The sequence below is a fragment of the Miniopterus natalensis genome, chromosome 1 (genome assembly GCF_054644295.1).
Source record: "Miniopterus natalensis isolate mMinNat1 chromosome 1, mMinNat1.hap1, whole genome shotgun sequence".
Lineage (NCBI taxonomy): Eukaryota > Metazoa > Chordata > Mammalia > Chiroptera > Miniopteridae > Miniopterus > Miniopterus natalensis.
In genome coordinates this window covers 56,323,119-56,346,841 of record NC_142081.1, presented here as the reverse complement: position 1 = coordinate 56,346,841, position 23,723 = coordinate 56,323,119, and the positions used below count along the sequence as shown (strand labels likewise).

General features: G+C 42.4%; 1 protein-coding gene across 1 annotated transcript in view; it reads left to right on the top strand.

The window, feature by feature from the left end:
• The first annotated feature begins 478 nt into the window (after window positions 1-478).
• The window catches only part of SLC28A2 (solute carrier family 28 member 2), a 34,264-nt gene continuing 11,019 nt past the window's right edge, over window positions 479-23,723 (top strand). The window contains exons 1-16 of the mRNA XM_087814195.1: window positions 479-559; window positions 695-783; window positions 10,793-10,887; window positions 11,989-12,172; window positions 14,304-14,445; window positions 15,053-15,166; window positions 15,518-15,595; window positions 16,646-16,726; window positions 17,169-17,249; window positions 18,697-18,822; window positions 18,905-19,035; window positions 19,458-19,626; window positions 19,843-20,040; window positions 20,638-20,719; window positions 22,041-22,139; window positions 22,349-22,460. Coding sequence (XP_087670321.1) covers window positions 479-559; window positions 695-783; window positions 10,793-10,887; window positions 11,989-12,172; window positions 14,304-14,445; window positions 15,053-15,166; window positions 15,518-15,595; window positions 16,646-16,726; window positions 17,169-17,249; window positions 18,697-18,822; window positions 18,905-19,035; window positions 19,458-19,626; window positions 19,843-20,040; window positions 20,638-20,719; window positions 22,041-22,139; window positions 22,349-22,460 — 1,862 coding nt within the window. The remainder of the gene's footprint in view (window positions 560-694; window positions 784-10,792; window positions 10,888-11,988; window positions 12,173-14,303; window positions 14,446-15,052; window positions 15,167-15,517; window positions 15,596-16,645; window positions 16,727-17,168; window positions 17,250-18,696; window positions 18,823-18,904; window positions 19,036-19,457; window positions 19,627-19,842; window positions 20,041-20,637; window positions 20,720-22,040; window positions 22,140-22,348; window positions 22,461-23,723) is intronic.

Sequence of the window (23,723 nt, the reverse complement as noted above, 5' to 3'; positions counted from 1 at the left end):
TGTTTTCTCAGCAATATGTTGGGGTCTGGGGCCTTCCCAGCCCCCGCCTTCCTTTCTGTTTACTTCTTACCTGGTCCAGGTCAGTGGGGCCTCTCCCAGGCTAACAGGAGTAGCTGCCCTCTGACTCTTCCTTTAAGGGGCCCAATGGGATCCTTTTTTAGTCTAGGTCCTGCGGACCTGGGTAAACCACTGATTCATTTCAAGTCCTCCTGCCCTTTGTTACTCTTCTCCTATCTTATTACCCTTCCCTACCTATTCACAATAGGAAATAGAAGTCTGTATTTCATTATTTTATTAAAATTATGCTTCTGACCTTTCCAATTTTCAGTTCTTAAAGAAATCAACTAAGTCTCTAAAGACTTTTAATTTTGTTTCTCCTGTGGGTAAATGGCCCTAAAAGTTCTCCCTAGCCCCATGTTATAGAATGACCAATCGTTCAGCCTCGGCTCTGCATTTGTTTTTCAGTTGAGAACAGGAGATGGAGAAAACAAATGGAAAAGAGGCCACTGCTCTGTCCATAGTGGAGACTGGCATAGAGAACCCAGGGCTGGAGCTCACGGTAATCTACCGGTTTAGTTTCTGCAGAGCTTTTGGGTCTGCTGTGTGGCCTTCTTGTAGGGTCTTTGGCTGCTCACAACCCCCATCACCCCTGGCAGGGCCCTGTGACTGACTGCAGCTCTGCCTGTGCTTACAGGAGGAAGGATTAAATCCTGAGGGAACCAGAAGGACTGGAGGGCCGGGACAAAGCCTCGGCGATGGGCCGGGGCCTTCCACTCCCTGGAGGTATGTGTGCTCTAGAATTGGTTCAGTTAGGACCTAAGGACTAGGACAGGTTAATCGTGGCCACCGGACTAAGGAAGCTCACGGTAATTGTGGCAGTAAGACTCACAGCCACCTCACCTTACCCTATGCACATCTGTATTTGTATCTAAACCTGTGCCATATATAATGGGAGTTGGTTGGACTGACAACAAAAATAACAACGAGAATAAGAACTGACACTTATTGAGTACGCACTATTGTGCAGAATGCTTTATGTGATTCATTTAATTTTCACGGCAACAGGCCGATACTGATTTTAATCCCTTTTTTCCAATTAGAAAATTGAGGCGTAGAAATAACTTGCCTATATCATTGAAAGGAAAAAAAGAGCTCTCCTCAGATTTAGGGGTTGGAAAGAAAGCAAAATCAGAAAGAAAAAGAAAGAAAGAAAGAAAGAAAGAAGGAAGGAAGGAAGGAAGGAAGGAAGGAAGGAAGGAAGGAAGGAAGGAAGGAAGGAAGGAAGGAAGGGAAAGGAAAGAAAGAAAGAAAGAAAGAAAGAAAGAAAGAAAGAAAGAAAGAAAGAAAGAAAGAAAGAAAGAAAGAAAGAAAGAAAGAAAGAAAGAAAGAAAGAAAGAAGAAAGAAGAAAAGAAAGAAAGAAAGAAAGAAAGAAAGAAAGAAAGAAAGAAAGAAGGAAGAAGGAAAGAAGAAAGAAAGAAAGAAAGAAAGAAAGAAAGAAAGAAAGAAAGAAAGAAAGAAAGAAAGAAAGAAAGGAAGGAAGGAAGGAAGGAAGGAAGGAAGGAAGGAAAGAAAGAAAGAAAGAAAGAAAGAAAGAAAGAAAGAAAGAAAGAAAGAAAGAAAGAAAGAAAGAAAGAAAAGAAGAGAAAGAAAGAAAGAAAGAAAGAAAGAAAGAAAGAAAGAAAGAAAGAAAGAAAGAAAGAAAGAAAGAGAGAAGGACCACCATGAGGGATAGTAGTGAAAGTAGAAAAGTACAGTCTTGAAAGTCAAAGGAGAAGGGAGCATCGAATGAAGGCACAGCTCACAGTTCTGTCTGAAACAAGGGTCAGGGAAGGAGTGAGAAAAATCTTTGAATCTGATCATGGATTTGGTCCCAGAAGTAATGGCTAAGAAAGTTGTTTGGGTAAAAGGGGTCCAATGGAAGCCATGTTGCATGGTGTGGAAAAGGGTCCAGATATTTATTTAAAAAGTGCAGAAGTCATACGTTGAGAAGCTTAAAAGAAGCTATTGAATAATTTCTAAAGGTAATACTCCCAAACAAAAAGTTACTTTTGTTTTCTTTATTTTCAAGCATTAACTTAGTGACTTCACAGAGAAAATAAGCTTAAAAATTTAAATTCTATTTCTTCTCTAGAAATTCACTTCGGTATACAAATTGATATATATATCAATATGGACATGGCTGGCCCGAATGCAGTGGTGCCTACAATTAATTGATCACAGCCAGTTACAGATTTTTGCCCTGGCCAGTGTGGCTAAGTTGGTTGGGTGTCATCCCATGCATCAAAAGGTTGTAGGTTCAATTCCCCATCAGGGCACGTGCCCTGGTTTCAGGCTTGTTCCCTGTTGGGGACATGCAGGAGGCAGGGGATTGACATTTTGCTGTCGTATGGATGCTTCTTTTTCTCTCCCTCTCCCTTCCTCTTTCTCTAAAAATGAATAAAAAATCTTTTAAAAGAATATGGTCATGGCCCTAGCCAGTTTGGCTAAATGATTAGAGTGTCAGCCTTCAGACTGAATTGTCCAGGGTTCGATTTCAGCCAAGGGCACATACTTTGGTTGTAGGCTTGTCCTCAGCCCTGGCCGGTGTGTGTGTGCAGGAGGCAACCAATCCATGTGTCTCTTTCACATCAGTGTTTCTCCCCTCCCCACCCCTGCCACTCTCTCCAAAATGGAATGGAAAAAATATCCTCGGGTGAGGATCAGGATTAAAAAAAAAAGAATATGGTCACGTGCGAATCTATTAGAGTAGTTAAATCCCAGAGACACTTTTAGAGTAGAATTGACAAGATTTTAGTGATTATCTGAAGGCCAACCATTTTCGGGACTCACACTCAGACCTGCCTATGGCCTCTCTTAACTGCTGTTTTTGGTTCCTCAGGAAATCCTTAATCTGATCTTGCAATGTAAGTTGATGTTAGCTTCTCTTTCTTTTCATTACTCTTTCTGAACTTAGCCATATATACATACATATTCACAGGACATCTTTATCCATTCATCCATTGACAGGCACTTAGATTTTTCCATCTCTTGGCTGTTGTGAATAATGCTGAAATAAACATGGGAGTACATACATCTCTCCAATATTTTGTTTTCATTTCCTGTGGGTCCTGTGGGCATATACCTATAAGTGAAATTGCTGAGTCATATGGTAGATCTATTTTTAATATTTGGAAGAGCTTCCATATTGTTTTCCACACTGGTTGAACCAATTTACCTTCTCACCAACAGAGTACAAGTGTTTCCTTTTTTCCACATCCTTGCCAACACTAATTATATCTCTTATCTTCTTGACAATGGCCATTCTAACAAGTGTGAGATGACAGCTCATTGCGATTTTTCTTTGCATTTCTCTGATGATTACTGATGTTGAGCATCTTTTCATATACCTGTTGGCCATTTGGATATCTGCTTTGGAAAAATGTCTATTCAGTTCCCCTGTCCACTTTTTAATTTTATTGTTTGTATTTTTTTTGGTTTTGTTACTGAGTTTTATGAGTTCTTTATATATTTTGGGTATTAACTCCTCATCCAATATATGGTTTGCAGAAATTTTCTCTCATTCTGTAGGTTGCTTTTTCATTTGGTTAACTGTTTCTTTTGCTATGCAGAAGCTTCTAAGTTTGGTGTAGTTCTGCTTGTTGATTTTTTGCTGCTGTTGTTTGTGCTTTTGGTGTCATATCCAGAAAATTATTGCCAAGATCAATGTTAAGGAGCTTCTTTACCTACATTTTTGTCCAGGAGTTTTATGATATCATATCTTATGTTTAAGTCTTTGATCCATTTCGACTTAATTTTTGTGAGTGGTGTAAGACAGAAGACCAATTTTATTGTGGTGCATGTGTTTACCGTTTTTTCAACACTATTTGTTGAAAAGACTATCTTTTCCCCATTGGGTGTTTTTGGCTCCCTTGTCGAATATTAGTTGACTATATATGTGGGAGTTTAATTCTGAGCTCTCTATTCTGTTTTATTGGTCTATGTGTCTTTTTATAACATGCCATACTGTTTTTATTACTATAACTTTGTACAGTATTATATTTTGAAACAAAAAAGTATGATACCTCCAGTTTTGTTCTGCTTCTTCAGGACTGCTTTGGCTACTTGGGGTCTTCTGTGGTTTCATATGAATTTTAGGGTTGTTTTTTTTATTTCTGTGAGCAATGCCATTGGTATTTTGTTGGGGATTGTGTTGAATCCATAGATGGTTTTGGGCAGTATGCACATTTTAACAATATTAAATCTTATGACTCATGAACACAAGATGTATTTCCATTTTATTTTTTAAATGCCTTTCCTCTTTTTATGCCTCTCTTCAGATTGGCCCAATATTTTAAAATATTTTATCTCCTTTGTTGGCTTATTCGCTATAGCTCTTTGTTTTGTTATATTAGTGCTTGCTTTAGTGTTTATAGTGTACATCTTCAACCCATCAAGTCTATCTTTAAGTGATATTATATCCTTTCACATAAAGTATAAGAACCTTATAATAGTATACTTCTGTATCTCCCCTTCCAGCCATTATACTAAAATTGTTTATGTTTATACATTTTATTTCTATGTGTTATAAATCCCATCTTACACTGTTATTATGTTTGTTTAAACACTGAATTATCTTCCCATATGTTCCAACTTAAATGTAGCTGCACCTGCATGAATTTTATCTCTTTCCCTCCTTTATCAGAAGGTCTACCCTCCACAAGTCTGAAGCCAACATCATTACCCATCTTCTTAATCCCATCCTCTCTATCCCCTTCTATGGAGCTCTCTTTCCCCTATATCTTCCATTACTCCTCAGTAGAACCTTCCCCAATCTGTAAGTGTACTCATATATATATTTTTTCTTATAATAAACAAACAAACAAATCAACCTTACCTCAACCTTGTGATTATCCATTTCCTTCATGGCCAAGTTTCTCAGAAAAGTGGGATTTACTTGCAACAGCATTTTCTCACCTCTCCATTCACTTTTCAACCCTGTGTAATCTAGTTCTTACTACCACTGATCAGCTGCAATTTCCTTACTCAGATAAGTAATATTAAACTAACTTATCAAGTCCAATGTACACACACTTTCACTGGAAATCTCTGCAGCGTGACCCTTCGGACCCTTTCCTTCCTTGAAGCTAATGTTTTGATTTTAAGGACACTACACCCTCCTCATTCTGCCACCTCTCTGGAGGTCCTTTCTTTTACTTTTCCAGGGTCTGTTATTTGTCTTCTCTTCTCATGCCTACACTTAATGTCTTGATTCACAAAGCCACATCTGAAGTCTGCACCTTTGTTCTAAGCTTCAGCCATATATATCTAACCATTGGCCAAATATCTAAACACTTAGATGTCACATACATACTTCAAATTACACATTGACACCAAACCCTTATCAGCATAGGTTTGAGGCTTCCATACTACATCAGATCTGGGCTGGGCTCGAGGCACACAGATGAATAAACGCCCATCTCCTCCTCACGTCTGTCTCCCCTCTGGTTTGCTTCTCCCCTGTAGTCTCTAGTTTGGTGGGTGTTTTCACCCTAAGTCACCCATGGCAGGAATGTCATTATCATCCCAGTTTCCCTCCACTTGATGTTAATCCTCTCTCCTAACGCCTGTGCCATTCATCCCTCAAATGAGTCCTCCCATGCACCCTCTGTTCCTTCCTAAATGGCCCCCGGCCCATCTCCCAACCCACTGCCACCAGAGTCATCTTTCTAGAACAGATATCTGTTCGCATTATTACCTTGCTTAAATTCTACAATGGCTTTCCACTTCTTCAAGATAATGTCTAAATCCCTAACCATGACATATCTACACGACCTGGTTTCTATGCCTTTTTTACCAGCTTTCCTCCCACCATCCATCCACATGCTCCCTGCTTCCCAGCGACAGAAAAATAATAATGTTCTTTCAAAATGCTAAGCTCACTCAGGTATGCGTTTCCTCTTCTAGAGATACCCCAGCCTTCTCTTCTAACTGCCTTATCCACTTAGCAAACTTCTTCCCCTTTCCTGTCAGCTCATCGGCCCTCTCCTTTGTGAAAGCTTCTTCGACATTCACAGACTTGGTTACCCGCTTCTTCTTTTCTGCTCTCTTAGCAATCACAAGTTTGGAACTGTGGAATGATCCCTCTGAAATTCTAGTCTTGCATCTCTAAGGAGAAGCCACATGGAGTAATGGAAAGATCTGGGTTTTAAATCCTTACTCTGCCACCTGCTGGCAGGCTCAGTTCCTTTGCTCATAAACTTACTTGCACCTTGTGGTTTAGGGGAGGATGGTTGGTGAGGTCTTGCAGTGCCTGGTAAAAGGTGCTTAATAAACAGCATCTGGTTTTTCTTTTTCTTCACAGGCAAAATTTTTAAAAAAGTAGTCTGTATATGCTCACACTCACTCAGTCCCTTGCAGTTCTGCTTCTGCCCAGTCACTGTCCTGTAAACAGCTCTCTCAGACTGAACCAGTCACCTCTTCACTGCCGAATCTAGCATCTTCTTCTCATTGGCCATGCTGCTTGATTTAATCACCATTGACTCACTGACCTCTCCTTTTTCTTAAAGATCATTTCTCTTTTTCACTTTTCCTCCTAGCTCTCCACCTGCTCTTACTGTCTGCTGTGTCTTCTGGCTGCCCTATCAGAGCAACTGTTCTGACTTCCTGGGAGGGATGGTGGTAAACCTGGTAGTGATGGGCTAGATAGGAAGGTGGATGTGATCTGTATAAGTTACCAGGAGGGAGGTTTGGAAGGGTGCCTCCAGCCTATGTTGCATGTCAATGCAATTCCCAAGTGAAGAATTTTAGGCAGCACTCCCTTGCTGAGAGCTCCTCCCGACTCCCTCTTTGTTTTGTTTCTCATTGGGGCCAGAGCCTGATACCAATAGCTGAATGAGGTAGATCTCCTTCATCTTCAAATTCCTAGTGAAATCTTTTTAAAAGGTGTAAATAGGGGCAAGCTGTATTAGCACAGGAAGTCCATGATGGGCATTAACCATATACTAGACACCAGGAGAAACTTTTGCTAACAACACAACTAAAGGGTCTGGCTGAAAAGGTCATTGAAGGTAGTCATGACTCCTCATAATGAGAGAGAGCACTTTATCGGTGAAGACCCCACCCCCTGTCAGAACCACCGCTACCTCTAACTTGGAGAGAACAGAGTTCAGGAAGGAAGAGTTTGAGCGTGGGTTGAAGGGCCTGTTAGAAATCCCATCATACAGGTCCTTCTTGTCTTTGTGGACCTTTGGCATTGGTTCTCTGCTGTCAATGTGAAGAAGACCTGATGTTTTCTGTTATCTGAAATGGGCACATCAAGCAGAGATTTGGGTACAGTGTGGAGGGAGAGCTCTTTCAAGGCAATACATCCATCACAGCTCAGCAGTTAAAGACCTGGCTGTGTTCTGGTTTAGGTTCCCTCCTCATTCAACCTAGGCTGACTCTCAGAACTGGACATCCCCAGATGCACAGAGTCTCTGCTTCCAATGTAAGTTTTCTGGCTTCCATTTGTCAGAACTTTCTCTTACCTTCCAAAAAACTCCTATTTGGCTTTCCACTGTGGTGTATTGATAAGCTTTTTGTTTCTCACTCTGTCACCACTCTCCCTTGGACACTTTTGATAACTATCCTCAAACCCTATACAACATCACCCAGCTCTTCTTGCCCATTCAGTTTGAAACCAGTTGCGTACATAACTTTGAATCTGGCAAAGTGGTACAAGTACAGTACTCATTGACCAGTTCTTTTTATATCATCTTTAAAGTAAAACCTTTGAGCCCTTGAAAAGATTCTGGTCACTTCTGCCTGGAGGCCCTTGCCCTTTACTCAGACCATCATTTGATTCCAGGTTGAGTCATTTCCTTTCTTTTTAGTTCTTCAAGCTAGAGCAGCAGATTCACCCAGGACTACAATGTCAACGGTCATTGCAGATGGATTTTCAGAAAGCTGTGCTAAGCTTCCCACTCTAATTCAGAAATGATAGTACCCCAGACCCTAGGAGTTTCCATAACTCTGTCTCCCTTCATTAGGGGAGTTTCCACATCTTGCGGATAACATCACTGAGAAGATGGATGCATACTCTTGCTGCTAGGCCAGACGTATAGTGCCCTCTAATGTTATGTACAGCTAGCGTGACCTCTCATCTTTACACTACTCTTTCTTGCTCTGTCGCTTGAGGCTGCAGGCAGTAAGCATGTAAGTGAGAGGGTTATTGTTAGTCCACATCTGAAAAGCCTCCCATGTACACACTGGCAGAACTTAACAGCGGGTATGTACTTCAAACAAGTGTGGTCGAGGTATCAGGTTTCACCATCTATCAGATTTCTTCTCAGTTCAGCTTCCTGATATAACATAATGCTAACCCTCAAGCTATACCATTATGTAAAGTGAAGGGCTTGGTAGTATTAGCAAGATCCTAGGCCAAGCAGAATACCAGGATCATGAACACCTGCTCGGATGCCTCTGCACTGCTTCTCAATTGGTTTCTTTGTTCATTTGGATGCCTCTCATGGCTTTCTTTCTTTTTTTTTTTAATTTTAATTTTTTTAAACCAGAGGTCCAGTTCCAACTTGATAGTCTATGATCAGGTAGGTTGTTAATGGGTTTTGCAGAAATGAGTGTTCTTAATTGATTTCTGGTAGTACCCACCGAACTTTAGTTCCCAGGAAATGGTCAAGTCTGATTACAAGGTGATGGCAGAAACCTTCTCTAGGCATGTGATTTATATTCACTCTTGGACTAGTGCATGCCCACTCTTCTTTTGCAGTGGCCTTGCTGAACTTGCTTGACTGGGCATACTTTTATATCAGCTTCACCTAGTGTATCAGTTTGGGTCCCAACAGTAAACAAATGGCATACTTAAGTTGGGATACCTAGAAAAGGTTCGCAAAGAGGCCATTACAAAGATGTGTGCGAGATGCAGTGGAACCACAAGGAAGGACAGTGCAAGAACCCGAGGCTAGCAGCGGGGAGCTGCTACTATTCCCAAGCCGGAAGGGACAAGATTAAGAGAACCTAGGAGAGTCAGATAAAGAAGACTTCAATATGCTGGCCTCAGTCTTTTCTTATACCCTGATCCCCTTCTGGGTTCCCCTGGTGGAACCCAACTAGATAAGCCAGAGGGCACGGGAGTCCATTGGTTTAGCCCATAAGGTAAGACTCCCTGGGCACAGAGCAAGGTGGAGAGTGGGACTGGAGGAGGAATTCAAATATATCCAGTACACGCAGGAAGACTAGGGTTAAAATTAAATTTGTTCCTCGACATGCTTTGCGAAAGATGTTCCAAAGATAATGATGCCCTTCAGGCACACTGACACCTCTGAGCAATCCTTCTTTTACTCACTACATTCTCTATTAAGCCTGGAAAGGTAGCAGAGTCCTTGGGACCCTAAAGTATCCTCTTGAATTGATTCAGGAATGTGGAAACAGATTGTTTCCCCCTTTTCCCAATGACCTATATCTGATAAAACATGTTCTACTCCGCTAATAGGCAGGGCGCCCTGCAGAAAGGGAAATGAGGAAGAAGAGGAGGAAGGAGGAAAAAGGAAGACTGTGTATGAAGAAGAGGGGGGGTGTTAGATGGGAAAGGCAGCGATGGAGAGAGAGCCATGGACATTCGTGAGCCAAGACCTCAAGGCATTTGGAGTGAGTGGCTGGTCCCAGCCCTGGCTAAGCTGTCCTGCCTCAGCATGATGGCCAACTGGGACTTTCTTCCTGGGCTTGCCTTCTCTGGAGCTTTAAGAGTTTGGAAATTAGAGCTTTTTGCTCGAATGACTGCAGTGTGCTGGGGATACTGAGGAATGGCAGAGACAGGCTAGTCTGAGATCTAGGTAACATGCAGCATAGGGTGATGGTGAGGAGCTCAGATCCTGAAACCAGACTGCCTGAGTTCACATTCTGTCTTTACTCCTTACAGCTTCCATGACCTTGGGAAAGTTACTTAACTTCTGTTTTCCAGTTTCCACATCTGTAAAATGAGAATAATAACAGTAGCCATCTCAAGAAATTTTAGGAGGAGTCAATGGGTTACTATTGGTAAAGTTGTTAGAGAGAGCCCAGCACGTAGGAAGTGCTATCTAAATGTTTGTTGTTTTTTTAAAATATATCTTTATTGATTTCAGAGAGAGGAAGGGAGAGGGAGAGAGAGAGAGAGAGAGAGACAGAAACATCAACAATGAGAGTCATTGATCGAGCTCGCAACCCGGGCATGTGCCCTGACCAGGAATCGAACCCCGATTGCCTAGGTCAGCGCTCAACCGCTGAGCCACGCCTGGCCGGGCTAAATGTTTGTTAAATCAAACTTGAATAGTCCTCCTTGTTGGGCATCTTCTCTCAGCCCATGCCCACCCAGGGATTTTGGGTGTTTTCCTTCCAGTCTGTCAGTGCACATCTGATCGACTGTTCAGAGTTATGGGTTTGTGTGAGTTTTGGGAAGGAATGGTCAAAGCTGCCGCTCAGAAGAAAAGGCCCTTTTCTGAATATGGAAGCTGAGGAATGCCTGGTCCCCAGGGAACAGGAATGAAGTAGGTCCCAGGAGTCTCCCTATGATGTGACCAGTGTCCACCTCTGTGGTAGGAGATTACCGAGGATGTTGCCAGTCTAGGTTGGGTAGGGTTATTCTGAACTGCTGCCCATTGACAAGGTTCGATCTGGCCTTTTTGGCATTGCTGGGACACTACCCAGTGTTCCCCTGGCTGGATAATTTTCCTCATTGATTAAGAGAAAATTCTTCCCTGGGCCAGGTAACCTAAGCTCTAGAATTGATACCGAAGGGATGGAGTAACTTTTGTATTTTTATTTTTGGGTTCTCATCAGGAGGAGACTACTACGACCTTTTGCCAAGGCAAAAAGTTTCTGCAAAAGGCATGCCAGCTTGTTCAAGAAGATCCTGCTGGGCTTGTTCTGTTTGGGTGAGGTGCTGAGAATTCCTGGAATCGAGAGACACAATCATTTTAGGAATGTGACCTTGTGTCAAGATGTTTCTAGATGGGATGCAACTTTTTCACACACTGATCTAAAGGGCCAGTTGATGTATAGATCTTATTATTTATTTATAGGTGAACTATATTTATTGAATTGCACTTCCAGGAATAAGTACAATCTGAGCATAAACTATTTTTCAGAACTGTTTGATAGACTTAAATATTTCAGAGAATCTGGGCTTGTCTTTATTTTAGTGTCTTGATTCAATGCAGGGCATGGTTCTTATAGCCTTTACAAGAGAATCCTCTAGTATACTTTACTTATTTGCTGGTTTGCTAGTAAGATCAGTGACATAAAATAATTTTTTAAAACAGCAAACCTCTGTTTAAAATATGCTGTCCGTGATATATGGGACTTTGATGTCAATATTAGAGGCAGGTGGGATGATGAGGACAAAAATTATATTTGGGAGTCAGTCAAGGAGCCACAGGGTGAGCACTGTATGGCTGTAGAGTAAGTCCTAACTTAGCATTGTTAAGAGATACTGCCACTTTAAGTGCAACGACATATAACAAACCAATTTTACCAGAGGCTAATTGATATAAACAATTATAAGTTCCTATGGCATCTTATCAATGTTATAATGAAAGACATCTTACGAGGGCCTGCTATATTTCCTAGTAGTGGCCTTGTTTATGTGTTGTTTTTTTTTTTGCTCAAGAGGAAAGGTTAAAATGACTGGGATTATAAAGTTTTAGAAAAGATGACTGTTGGAGTGTCTAAAGGTAGATACCGATCAAATCTACTCCAAATTTACTCTGAAAAAGATATCAGAGTAACTTCAAGGGAGTTCATTAAAGACAAGTGAAAAATGCAGTCTTCAAACTAAGTGGGACTTCCCTTGGGTATCCTCAGGAAGAGAACAGCCGTCTGTCCTGGCCTTGGGAACCACAGCTCAGTTGGGCTGAGTGGGAACATGGCTGGAGGGTTTTTCTTGCTTTAAGTCCCAGGCGTTTGTGACTAGAGCTTCATTTGCCCCTGGGGGAGCTCTGACTTGTCGAGCCTCACGCCGCCCCTTCTTCTTTTAGCTTATGCTGCCTACTTCCTGGCAGCCTGCATCTTGGATTTCCAGAGGGCACTGGCCCTGTTCGTCCTGACCTGCTTGGTGCTCTTGGTCCTGGTTCACCGCTCTCTGAAAAAGCTCCTTGGTGAAAAATTAACAATATGCCTGAAGCCCTTTAAAAACTCCTGCCTGAAGCTTTGGATGAAACGGTGGGTTAAGAATCTCAATATCCCTGGTCCCCAAACTTGTCCCAAACCCCAATCTGCTTCTCCTTTTCCCCTTTCACAGTTCCTGAGCTGTCTCTCAGACCCTCACCTACGCTTTTCAAAATCAATGCCCAGAGAAAAAATAACAGGCCTCAGAGCACTGGACTTCAGTCCAGGTTCTTGTAGCCTTGTGTATCAACATTGCTAGTGCGCAGGAGTGGCTGAGTTTCAGAGAGGAGTTTCAGTCTGTTTATTGTCAGGGTTAGTGACAGAAATAAGGAAAACCATACTCTTCTGCAATGAAATAATCAAAACAAAGAGGCTTGCAGCTGCATTAAGCCATCAAATTGATTTGGTGGTCATTCGTGCCTTCCTTAGTTCCCTGATACTTTTTAAAAAAAATACATTTTTGTTGATGTCAGAGAGAGGAAGGGAGAGGGAGAGAGAGAGATAGAAACATCATTGATGAGAGAGTCATTGATTGGCTGCCTCCTGCACGCCCCCTACTGGGGACCGAGCCTGCAACCCGGGCATGTGCCCTGACCAGGAATCAAACTGTGATCTCCTGGACCGTAGGTCGATGCTCAACCTCTGAGCCATGCCAGCCGGCTCCCTGATACTTTTTATGTCTTTTTTTCTTCTAGTCCCTCAGGCTTTCCCCACCCACTGGTGTCTTTTACAATTCCTTAGAGTTTAACCAGCAATCTTACTGTTCAGTGAATACTGAAGTGGACTCTGTGGCAGCCACAGCTCATCTAACTAACCATATAGCATGCATATGTCCTTGGATCACAGGCCTGGAGTGACAGAATAACTTTCATACTCTTCATAGAGTTCCTGTTTCTGCCTATTCTCCAATGGATGCACAGAAAATAGGTGTTAAGAATGTTTGGCCTGATGTGGCTCAGCGGTTGAGCGTCGACCTAGGATCCAGGCGATCAGGGTTCGATTCCCAGTCATGGCACGTGCCCAGGTTGTGGGCTCCATCCCCAGTCTGGGGCGTGCAGGAGGCAGCCGGTCAATGACTCTCTCATCATGGATGTTTCTATCTCTTTCTCTCCCTCTCCTTTCCACTCTCTGAAGTCAATAAAGATATATTAAAAAATAAAATAAAAACATATATTAAAAAAAAAAAAGAAAAAGAATGTTTGGCCTGGCCGGCGGAGCTCAGCAGTTGAGCATCCACTTAGGATCCAGGAAATCGAGGTTCGATTCCTGGTCAGGGCACATGCCCTGGCCGCAGGCTCGATCCCTAGTCAGGGGTGTGCAGGAGGCAGCTGATCAATGACTCTCTCTCATCCCTTGATGTTTCTCTCTCTCTCTCCCTCTCTCTGAAATCAATAAATGTGTATCTTAAAAAAATATGTATCTGCAACAGCAGTTATTTGGAGAAACACACCAGACTGCAACCTAAATTTTGGATCATTGATTTGACACTGAGGAGCCAGAGCTAAAATGACACTATCCATTAACAGGATAGACTCCGGAAACAGGATTTTATTCACTTTCAGTGAGAAGAGTTCACAGTAAGAACAGCTCCAAAATTCAACCCTGACTTGCAAAGCATTTTGTTGTCCAGGATTGCTGTTCCTAAAGCATCTCAGTGGACAATGAGCTCTTTTTCTTTTGCTTTCCTTTCATTCGTGCTCTCCCTTCTAATTCTTTTCCCTTGAACTGAAATGACTCCAATACTCAGACATAAGATGAGCAGTCTGTGTATTGATCAAGCATGTTTGGTACATCAAGGGGCCAGAAGACCATAGAGGTTGGATTGTAGCTTAGCCTTTACTCTTGCACTTGGAGTGGTTGGAAATTGGGTGAAGATTCATAGGGGAGGACTATGCATACTCTTCTTCCTTTTAAAAATATTTTGGTTACTTCATTAGGACAAGCTTAAAGAATGAGTCTTTATATGGATGGACTCTTTCAACTTCATTCTGTGCATACGAGAATTGGAGAGAGAGCTGCTAGCTAAGAAACTACTGAATCAATGATTCCCAAGATATGTTTCTGTGTTTAACCTATTGAGTTATTTCACTTACCCTTGGGGTGAACTTCTATTTTTTAGAGATAAGGTTAATTATCTTATTCATTTCACTGAGCTGATAACATGGTATGGGCCTCCCCTCCTCAGGGTGTTCGCTGGAGCCGCCTTGGTTGGCCTCATCCTGTGGCTGGCTCTGGACACAGCCCAAAGGCCCGAGCAGCTGATGTCCTTTGCGGGAATCTGCATATTCATCCTCACGCTCTTTGCCTGCTCCAAGCACCACAGCGCGGTGAGTTTGGGGTGCACAGGATGGGCCAAGGGCCGTGCGTTACTGATTACAAAGTGCATGTGTCAAGTATTGATCACAACAGCGTAGAACTACACTTTTTACAGTCTCTGGAATTTGCTTTTTTGATGATTTTACTCCTAAGAGAAGTATTAAAGTTGTCAGAGGCCCTAGACCACTTATTTTCAAATGGTAGGTTCTAATCCATCAGTGAGCCTTGATATCAAATTTGTGGCTCTAGGCCAGTATTCAAGAAAGAACAAAAGAAAAAAAGGAAAGAAAGAAAATAGAATACAATAGAGAACCAGCTTGCATTGCATGTAGTAATATTAAAGTATTGGCTTACGATGCTTTTATTTGTATGTATGTATGTATGCATGTGTGTCATCTATCCTGCAGATAGTTTAAAAAACTATATGGGCATATGTGGCTCTTTACATTTTACCACCCTGTTTCCCCCTGTTCTCTACTACACCTTACCCCAGGTTTCCTGTTAACATCCTAGGTTAGTTTCACCCAGAGGACATGTACCCATGTTTAAAACTCCAACCAGGTAACGCACAAGTATAGTTTAGAACTCACATTGGAATAATGTTCTTATTGGTCCCAGGTGTCCTGGAGGACGGTGCTTTGGGGCCTGGGTCTTCAATTTGTCTTTGGGGTCTTGGTCATCAGAACTGATACTGGATTTAATGCGTTTCAGTGGCTGGGAGACCAGATTCAGGTATGAGAAATTAAATGTGGGGGCTCTGCTCTTTCAGAACCCTAGAGAAAGAAGTTTTGGGGGAGTGTGCAGAGATTGGACTATGTCTTGTTAATGATGGTGGTGGGAGATCTGGTGCGAAAGGACAGAGTATACTGGGGTACAACTAATCATATGAATAGAGAACTGAACTGCTGAGTCCTCTGTCATTCAGTGGGCAGCTCATGGGGACATAGCCTGTCCTGTGCTGTCAAAGGGAGACCAACTTCAGTAACAGCAGTAGGACCTAATCATGCATGAGGCTGATCGCATGTTCCACTGTGTCCTACCTGGCTTCACTCTTGTTCACTCTCTCTCTCTCTTTTCTTTCAGATTTTCCTAAATTACACTGTGGCTGGCTCCAGTTTTGTCTTTGGGGATACGCTGGTCAAGGACGTCTTCGCTTTTCAGGTCATGTCTGTTCTGTAGGCAGGAATGAGGGTCAGTATGGGCAGAGATGTAAAGCAGAGGATGAAAATGTGTGTCCAAGAGATCAGTTTACAGACCAGTCTGACCCTAAGAAGAGGATCTGACCCCATCAGGAGAAGGCACAGCAGCAATCTCTCGCCCTTTGATCATTACCATCCTGAAACTGGGCTAAAATAAGAGTGAGCAAGGCTCAGAGAACATCTCCTTGTGGCTTTAGTACTAATGGGATAATAGATATAATACATTTAAAATTTATTCCTAAACTAGCTTGTGTTTAAATATCCTCTGAGTATCTATACTGTGTCAGCTGCTCTTGGAAGGCTCAGAGCTTAATTTAGAGGCTGGAAACACAGTCCATGTGTGGCACACATGAGCACGTTCCTACAGCAGTCCCCCCTCGCCTGCGAGGGATACATTCCAAGACCCCCAGGGGTTGCCTGAAACTGCAGATAGTTCTGAACCATATAAATACTGTTTTTTCCCTTTTACCTACATGACTTTGATAAAGTTTAATTTATAAATTAGGCAATTTTATAGATAGAAGATTCGTTCTTACCGTAGATCTTAGCAAACTTGGTATACGATTTTTTTCTTTTCTTATTGAGAGCTTTTACTTTCTCTCTTAAAGGAAGCACTTTATGAATTACCAGCATCACTGCTCTTATGCTCTAGGGCCATTAAGTAAGATAAGGGTTACTTGAACACAAGCACTGAGATACTGTGAAAGTCCGTCTGATAACCTAGACCGCTACTAATTGACTAATAGGCTGGCGGGTAGTGTTAAACAGTGTATACACTAGACAAAGAGAGGATTCATGTCCCAGTCAGGACGGCGCAGGACAGCACAGATCCCATCATCCTACTCATAATGGCGCACAATTTAAAACCTATGGATTGTTTACTTCTGGAGTTTTCCGTTACATATTTTCTGACCATGGTTGACTGTGGGTAACTGAAACCACAGAAAGTAAAACCATGGGTGAGGGGGGACTACTGTAACATATGATTAGTCACCTGTCATTCTCATTACAGGCCTTACCAATCATTATTTACTTTGGATGCGTGATGTCCATTCTCTACTACCTGGGCCTCGTGCAGTGGATAGTTCAGAAGGTGAGTCATTCTCCTACACCACTCAGAAGGTGGGCTTTCATCTTGTGATCTGTCAAGAAGCATGAAATTGACACTTACTTTGGGAGAATGCTCACAAATAGGATCTAGATGTTAGAACCAATGTAAAAGGGCAAACTCTTTCAATCATGCCTGATACGGGATGGTCAGGCCCAGGATCTAGGTGGGCTGAGGGGCAGAGCAGGAAGAGAAAATGGGCTGGACTACCATTTCATACTGAGTTTTAATCTACTAGTTCTGGAAGCCAAGAGTCCTGAGTTCTGGTCTAGGCTCTCTAACTTGCTTTGTGGCCTTGGGCTTCTCACTTCACTTCTCTAGGCCTTAATTTCCTTACCAGTAAATTAGAGAAAGGGGTGGGGGATTTGCTGGATACTCTCTAAGATTCCTGCTAATGTTAATGGTTTAGGTGTTTGTATCTCTTTAGATTGCTTGGTTTTTACAAATCACCATGGGCACCACTGCCACAGAGACCCTGTCTGTGGCAGGAAACATCTTTGTGGGTATGGTAAGTACACTCAGGCCTTCTGATCTTTTTTCCTGGGAACAAATAGTGTGGCAGAAAACAGGTTGAGAAAAGTAGATTTTCCTTCTGAAAAGTCAAATAAATGAACAGTATGGGCAGCCAATCACTGTATGGGCAGCCAGTCACAAAGAAAACTCAGAAGTTCAAAGGAAACTCAGCTCATTGCTTTTACCCTTCATGTGTAATAATACTTACCTGTGCATGCTTAGTTTAGACATCCTTAATCACTGATCCAACTTCTTGCACAGGAATTTAGGGAAACATCCTGGTCCAAATCTTACTGCTTTCAGTGTTTATGAAGAATATTTGCTCTATGGTTCTGGTTTCTCCCTGTGATCCTTGTTTTCCAGGGTCTCTAAGGAGGCAATAGTTTGCCTTGCTCAGAGCTAACCCCAAGGTGCTTCCCCATAAAACACTATTTGATACGTTTATATGGAATAGGTGCTCAATAAATGCTATTGACTGGATAGCTCAATGTTAGGGACAATGTCTTGTCAAATTGACAAGGAGTTAGTATGGAAGTCTTTCTCTCTCAAGGCCCTAAGCTGATTAACTGTTACTAAAGTGTTCTTAGAGTACTTCTGCATACTCCCACCATAGAACTCCACATTTTACTGAAATTACCCATAATTAGCTTAGTTTTCTCTGCTAGACTTTAAGCTCCTAAGAGTAGGATCTTTGCCTTATTTATATTAATATTCCTAGCATCCAGTAAAGCACTAGGCACACAGTTGTCACTCATTGAATGATAAATAACTATCTTAGGTTGGTGCTAAATACAGTTTACAGAGTTGGGTCTTCATAATTTCCTAACATTTTCAAGAACATTTCTTACGATTCTTTCATCAACATTGGGCTTTAATAATCTACTTGCAATTCATTTAATGAGTACTTTTTAAGGTACTAATATGTACTCAGGAAGTGCACTCTATTTCATAAGGTCATTTTTAAGTATAGCAGGTAGTCAAGTAATGCCTGGACAAAAAGTATTTCATTCAACGTTGTTTCATTATAAAGTTGAAAGAGATGCCATAGGAACTTAACTCTTGTTTGTATCAATTAGTCTGTGATAAAATTGGTTTCATTATACACTGTTTTGCTTAAAGTAGCAGAGCCTATCAATGTTGAGGACTTACTGTATAAGATTTTAGACATGGAGAACATACCCCAAAATATACCATTTCTCTTCCGTAACATTTTAGAATTTAAATAAATAAGACAAACATGTATGAAAACAGATGAGAACAATGACAGCCAGGATATGATTAGGTGCCAGAGAGAGTGATGCAGATGCTGGCAGGGCCTAAAAGCAGAGCTCCGTGCTGGAAGGGCGCTCACATTAGAGGGATATGTCCCCGGGGCTGGGGTGGGCACCCTAGGGTGGGGAGTCACACCCTCTTGAATCTGACTCGCTTCCCCTTGTTCACAGACAGAGGCACCTCTTCTCATCCGTCCATACCTTGCAGACATGACACTCTCTGAAATCCACGCAGTGATGACCGGAGGGTTTGCCACCATTTCGGGCACTGTGTTGGGAGCCTTCATATCCTTCGGGGTAGGCAGAGTCTGTTTGATCACTCCTGGGTGAGCCCAAGCCTGGGCTCTGCAGATGCTCATTCGCACGTCTGGCCTTACAGATTGAAGCTTCGTCCTTGATTTCTGCGTCTGTGATGGCTGCCCCTTGTGCTCTCGCCTTGTCGAAGTTGGTATACCCAGAAGTGGAGGAATCCAAGTTCAAGCATGAGGAGGGGGTAAAATTGCTCCGTGGGTGAGTCCAATGAGGCATATAATTTGGGAGATGGTGAGGTCAGGTGCAGAGTCAAGAGCAGTGCTATGGCGGCGAGGCTTCAAGTCTCCTGGAGAAGGAATGCTCTGATTCCATGTCCCCTCTTGGCTACCTCTGCCTTCTAGCTAATCCTGTTGATTTCCTTTGTTTGTTTAACCCTTCACCTGCTTCTCTTTTCTGCATACCAGTATCCTCTGTCCTAGGTGTCAATGCAATTCCATGGCAGTTAAATCTGATACTGCCTCAGTGTAATTTCTACCAAAAGGGTCACCAAGGAACCCCATCACCTCTCAAGCTGGTCTTTCACCTTCCTCCTGCACCACAGGGAAGGTGGGGTTTCTCTCCTGGGAGGGGCTGAGACTAATCCAGACACCCTATTCTTCTCCTTTGCCCAATAACCACAGGAAGGAGAAGAATATCCTGGAAGCTGCCAGCAATGGAGCCACAGATGCCATAGGGCTTGCTGCTAACGTAGCGGCCAACCTGATTGCCTTCCTGGCTGTGTTGGCCTTCGTCAATGCTGCCCTCTCCTGGCTAGGGGAACTGGTAGACATACAGGGGCTCACTTTCCAGGTAAAGAATTACATTTGTTGGGCTCTCCCTCCAGGAGAAGACTACTATTTAAGTAGTCTTTGAACTGTGCATGCTCTCCTGACCCACAGTGAGCTAAAGGAGAGCATAGATAGAAGGGAGGAGGAGTCTGAGACAAGACTCCAGAGAAAGTCCTTGGGTCCTGACCTGTGTTATTTGTTCTTTCTTTTCCTGGGATATCTCTTTCTTTTCACCTAGGTGATTTGCTCCTACATCCTAAGGCCCATGGTCTTCATGATGGGTGTAGAGTGGGCAGACTGTCCAATGGTGGCTGAGATGGTGGGGATCAAGTTCTTCACAAATGAGTTTGTGGCCTATCAGCGACTGTCTCAATACAAGAACAAACGTCTCTCTGGAGTGGAAGAGTGGATCGGGGGCGAGAAACAGTGGATTTCTGTAGGTGCCAATCGAGGAAAGCATAAACCATCTGTGGGCAGACAGAAAGCATTACACGAGTTTGTTTCACACTCACGGATCACTTTCCAATGCCTCAGGCCTAACCACAAAACAAGCATAACAGTATGCTTAGCTCCAGCCGCCCTGAGGTCTGTGTGCCATTGCTCCCCTGTACTCTGACCCAACTTCTCTCTATAACGCAACTTCTGGGTCTTTCCAGTTGGGGCAGTCCAGGGTGCACACTATTTTTGATGGTCTAAGGTCCACTTCTTAATTTGTAAGTTTAAATTGCTACAAATTGGTCTCCTTTTCTCTCTCCCTCTCTCTCTCCCCCCTCAGTCATCCTCATTCCTAGGCCCGCTCCTTATCTGTGGGTGTCAACAAGAAGAGTGTTGGGCAGAGAGGCCCACCGTGGTTGCCATATCATTATTCCTGTAATAACTCAGCAAGTGGTTATTTTCTGAGCATCTTTTCCATGTTCCTTAGGGTAGTGTGGTAAAGACTGGGGGTTCTATGATCTCTGGAACATCTATTGTGGTTATATGACTGCGCATATGGGACTGAGTTTATTTACTTATTTACTTTCGTTTTTCCTAGGTGAGAGCTGAAATCATTACAACATTTTCACTCTGTGGATTTGCCAATTTTAGTTCCATAGGAATCACACTGGGAGGCTTAAGTGAGTTAATTCATTTTCCCAACTACACAATAAGCCAGACAGATCCCAGCTTCCATAGTAGGCAGTCCTGGTGCCTCACAAGTTAAGACCAGATAGAGAAGCTGATGGGATATGGGCCCTCTCAGGTGCAGCTAATTTGGAGTTAAGGCAGCTGTGCTGCTTGGCTATGCATGGAGCCTACGATGGGTTTGCAATCTCAATTCCTGTTACTCTTTTTCCATTTCCTTGAAAGCCCAAAAGACCTATTTTATTTTTATTTTCCCTTTGAGGAAGATGATAATGATATTACTTTTATTTTGCCATTAAATGGGCATAGGGCATACATGAGTAAAGATAATTTGTTTTTTATTCAGTAGCAAAAGTACTTTCTAAAATTAGGCTGCTCACCAGCTGTCTTCACAGAAGTAAGAGTTGCACAAGGAATCAAAAGACAAATAAAATCATCAGATGCATAAGGCAGACAGATAGTAAGAGCAAGTGGTGTCAAGTGTGGTATTAAAAGCTACAAATCACCAGGTGTGGTAGGAGTATTTGAAGCAGACACAGATACATTTATATTGTGGGTAATGGTTGGATGAAAAAATATGAGTAAAGTGAAATTGTCCTTGAGAACAGCGGTGGGGAGAATGACTAGCAGACTCCAAGAGTTTGGAAGATCCAAGTTAGAAACAGAGTATAAGAAGAAATAGAGCTCAGTGTGTCCATTTATTATGGTGTCCATATTCTGTGCTAGATTCATTAAGTTGATTTATTTGGTAGCTGATTGAACAATTTAAAGGTGAAACAATTTCCTTTTGTGTTCTCCCCCCCGCCCCTTTGTTAAATACTTGTCTGTACTGTTCCAACTCTGAAGCCTGATTACTGTTTGATTGTGAGATTGCCATCTAGCAGTGGGATGTGTGTTTTGTGACTAAGGCTTAGGTGAATGTGGCCTATCTTATATCCCTCTGGTTCAAAAAAGTCCATCCAATTCTGGTCCTAGCTTGAGATCTCAATTAGTGAACACCAGGCATTTGTGCCTGTCTGGAGCAAACCGGAGCTTTCCTTGATTCAGATACATCATGGGAATGTTCATGGAACCACCGAAGTTAGGGTCAGACACACATTCCTTGACCTGGAAAATGTTTGAGTTAGTGAACCCTCAGGACTAACGTATACACACACTTCTTAAGTGTGTATACCGCTGGCCTGCCTCTGGTGGTTAGTGGTAAGAAAGCTACTCATCTGCTGTGTTTTGTTCTTCTGCATTCTTTAATTGGGGCTCATGGGAAATACCAATTGGCGAAGAAGAGATGAAATTATTTTGTTTTGTTGTGTGCAGCATCCATGGTACCTCACCGGAAGAGTGACTTGTCTAAGGTTGTGATCAGTGCCCTCTTCACAGGGGCCTGTGTATCCCTTATCAGTGCCTGCATGGCAGGTAGGTACCTCAGTTTAGTCTCTTGGCAGAAATCACACACCTAAGTCCTGACAAAACTGCTCTCAGAATGTTGATTTAACCATCCACCTCACAGATGCATAGAAAAGGCACCTAATCTACAATGTTCTCCAATTTACACACAAATTATTGAGAGCCTTCGGGAACATGTGTAAAATCTTCCCCTTAGTATCTCTGTCTCCTTTATCTAGGAATCCTCTATGTTCCCAGGGGAGCTGAAACTGACTGTGTCTCCTTCCTAAACACAAGTTTCACCAATAGAACCTATGAGGCCTATGTGTGCTGCAGAGAGCTCTTTCAGAGGTGAGTGAGCACCAGCGTCCCAGCTTCCTCTTCCTACATGCTATCCTCAACTGAGGAATCTTCTGGGAGTGGGGAGAAATAGGTTCTTGAGAGTAATCATGTGGATGCTGAATAGAGAGTTTAAGAAGGAAGATGGGTATTTGTGGTGGTCTAGATCTCTGTTCTTTTCTCTTATTATTTCTAGTTTGTATTATCTCTAGTATAGACAAGTGACAGATTTTACCTGTATTGGTGGGATGCTGAGAAGTGGAAGGGCAGAGGGAGAAGAAAGGAAGTGTGGTTTCCCTGACAAGAAGTTACTGTATTTATTGTGACTGGAATATTGTGGCTGAAGACTTGGCAATGGTCCTAAGTGACTAAAAAAATGATGGGCTTCTTCAGACAGAAATGATGACTGAAAGAGCATAAAGTTGAATTGATAAAATCATGATGCATTCAGATAGTGTAAAAATGAATCTGTTTTAATAGTTTTCTGATTCTTCATGTAAGGAGCTTGGAAGTCACCACTCCATTCTAACAAGTATAAAACTGAACAATCTGAAAAATCAATAATTCTTCTTAGACTCATAAGAGAGCTGAGGACACAGGGCAAACCACTGTCCCCAAGATTGGAGAGACAGGTGAATACAGGGAGTCATGGTTATTGGAGCAGAGACTCACGAGTGGAAACTGCTGCAGAAACCTATGCAGGGGTAGGAACTGAAACCGTAATTGCTGGAGGCATAGTGAGGACAAGTCTGAATGTTAAAGGCTCGGGAGGGGAGGCAGTCACAGGGGGTGCTTCCACACTTTTGTGAGTTTTACCTCCAAGAGATAGATCAGGTTCTCACAGTAAATAACAAACAAAAAAACAGAGTGCTCTGGCGTACTTCGAAATGGTTTCTTTTCCCCCTTTCTTTTGTTTCCAGCTGGGTGAAGGGGAAAAGAGACCATTTAAACATACCAGAGCACTCTGGTTTTGTTTGCTTGTTTGTTGGTTGGTTGTTTTGACACATTTTTGTTTATTTTGAGTGAATACCAGGAAAATTGCTGGATCCTGGAGTAGATAAATGTGTGATGAAAAATATGCCATTGGGAAGCTGGTCTGTAGAGCACTAGAACTGTGTGGTCAAATGCAATCACTTTATCAGGTGCTCCATTGAATCTTAGTTGTCTATTAGTTCTTTTCTTTTTTTTTGACTTTAAGTAACTTTTTATCTTTCATTTATAGTTGACATGCAAAATTATATTAATTTCAGGTGTACAACCCACTGATTAAACATT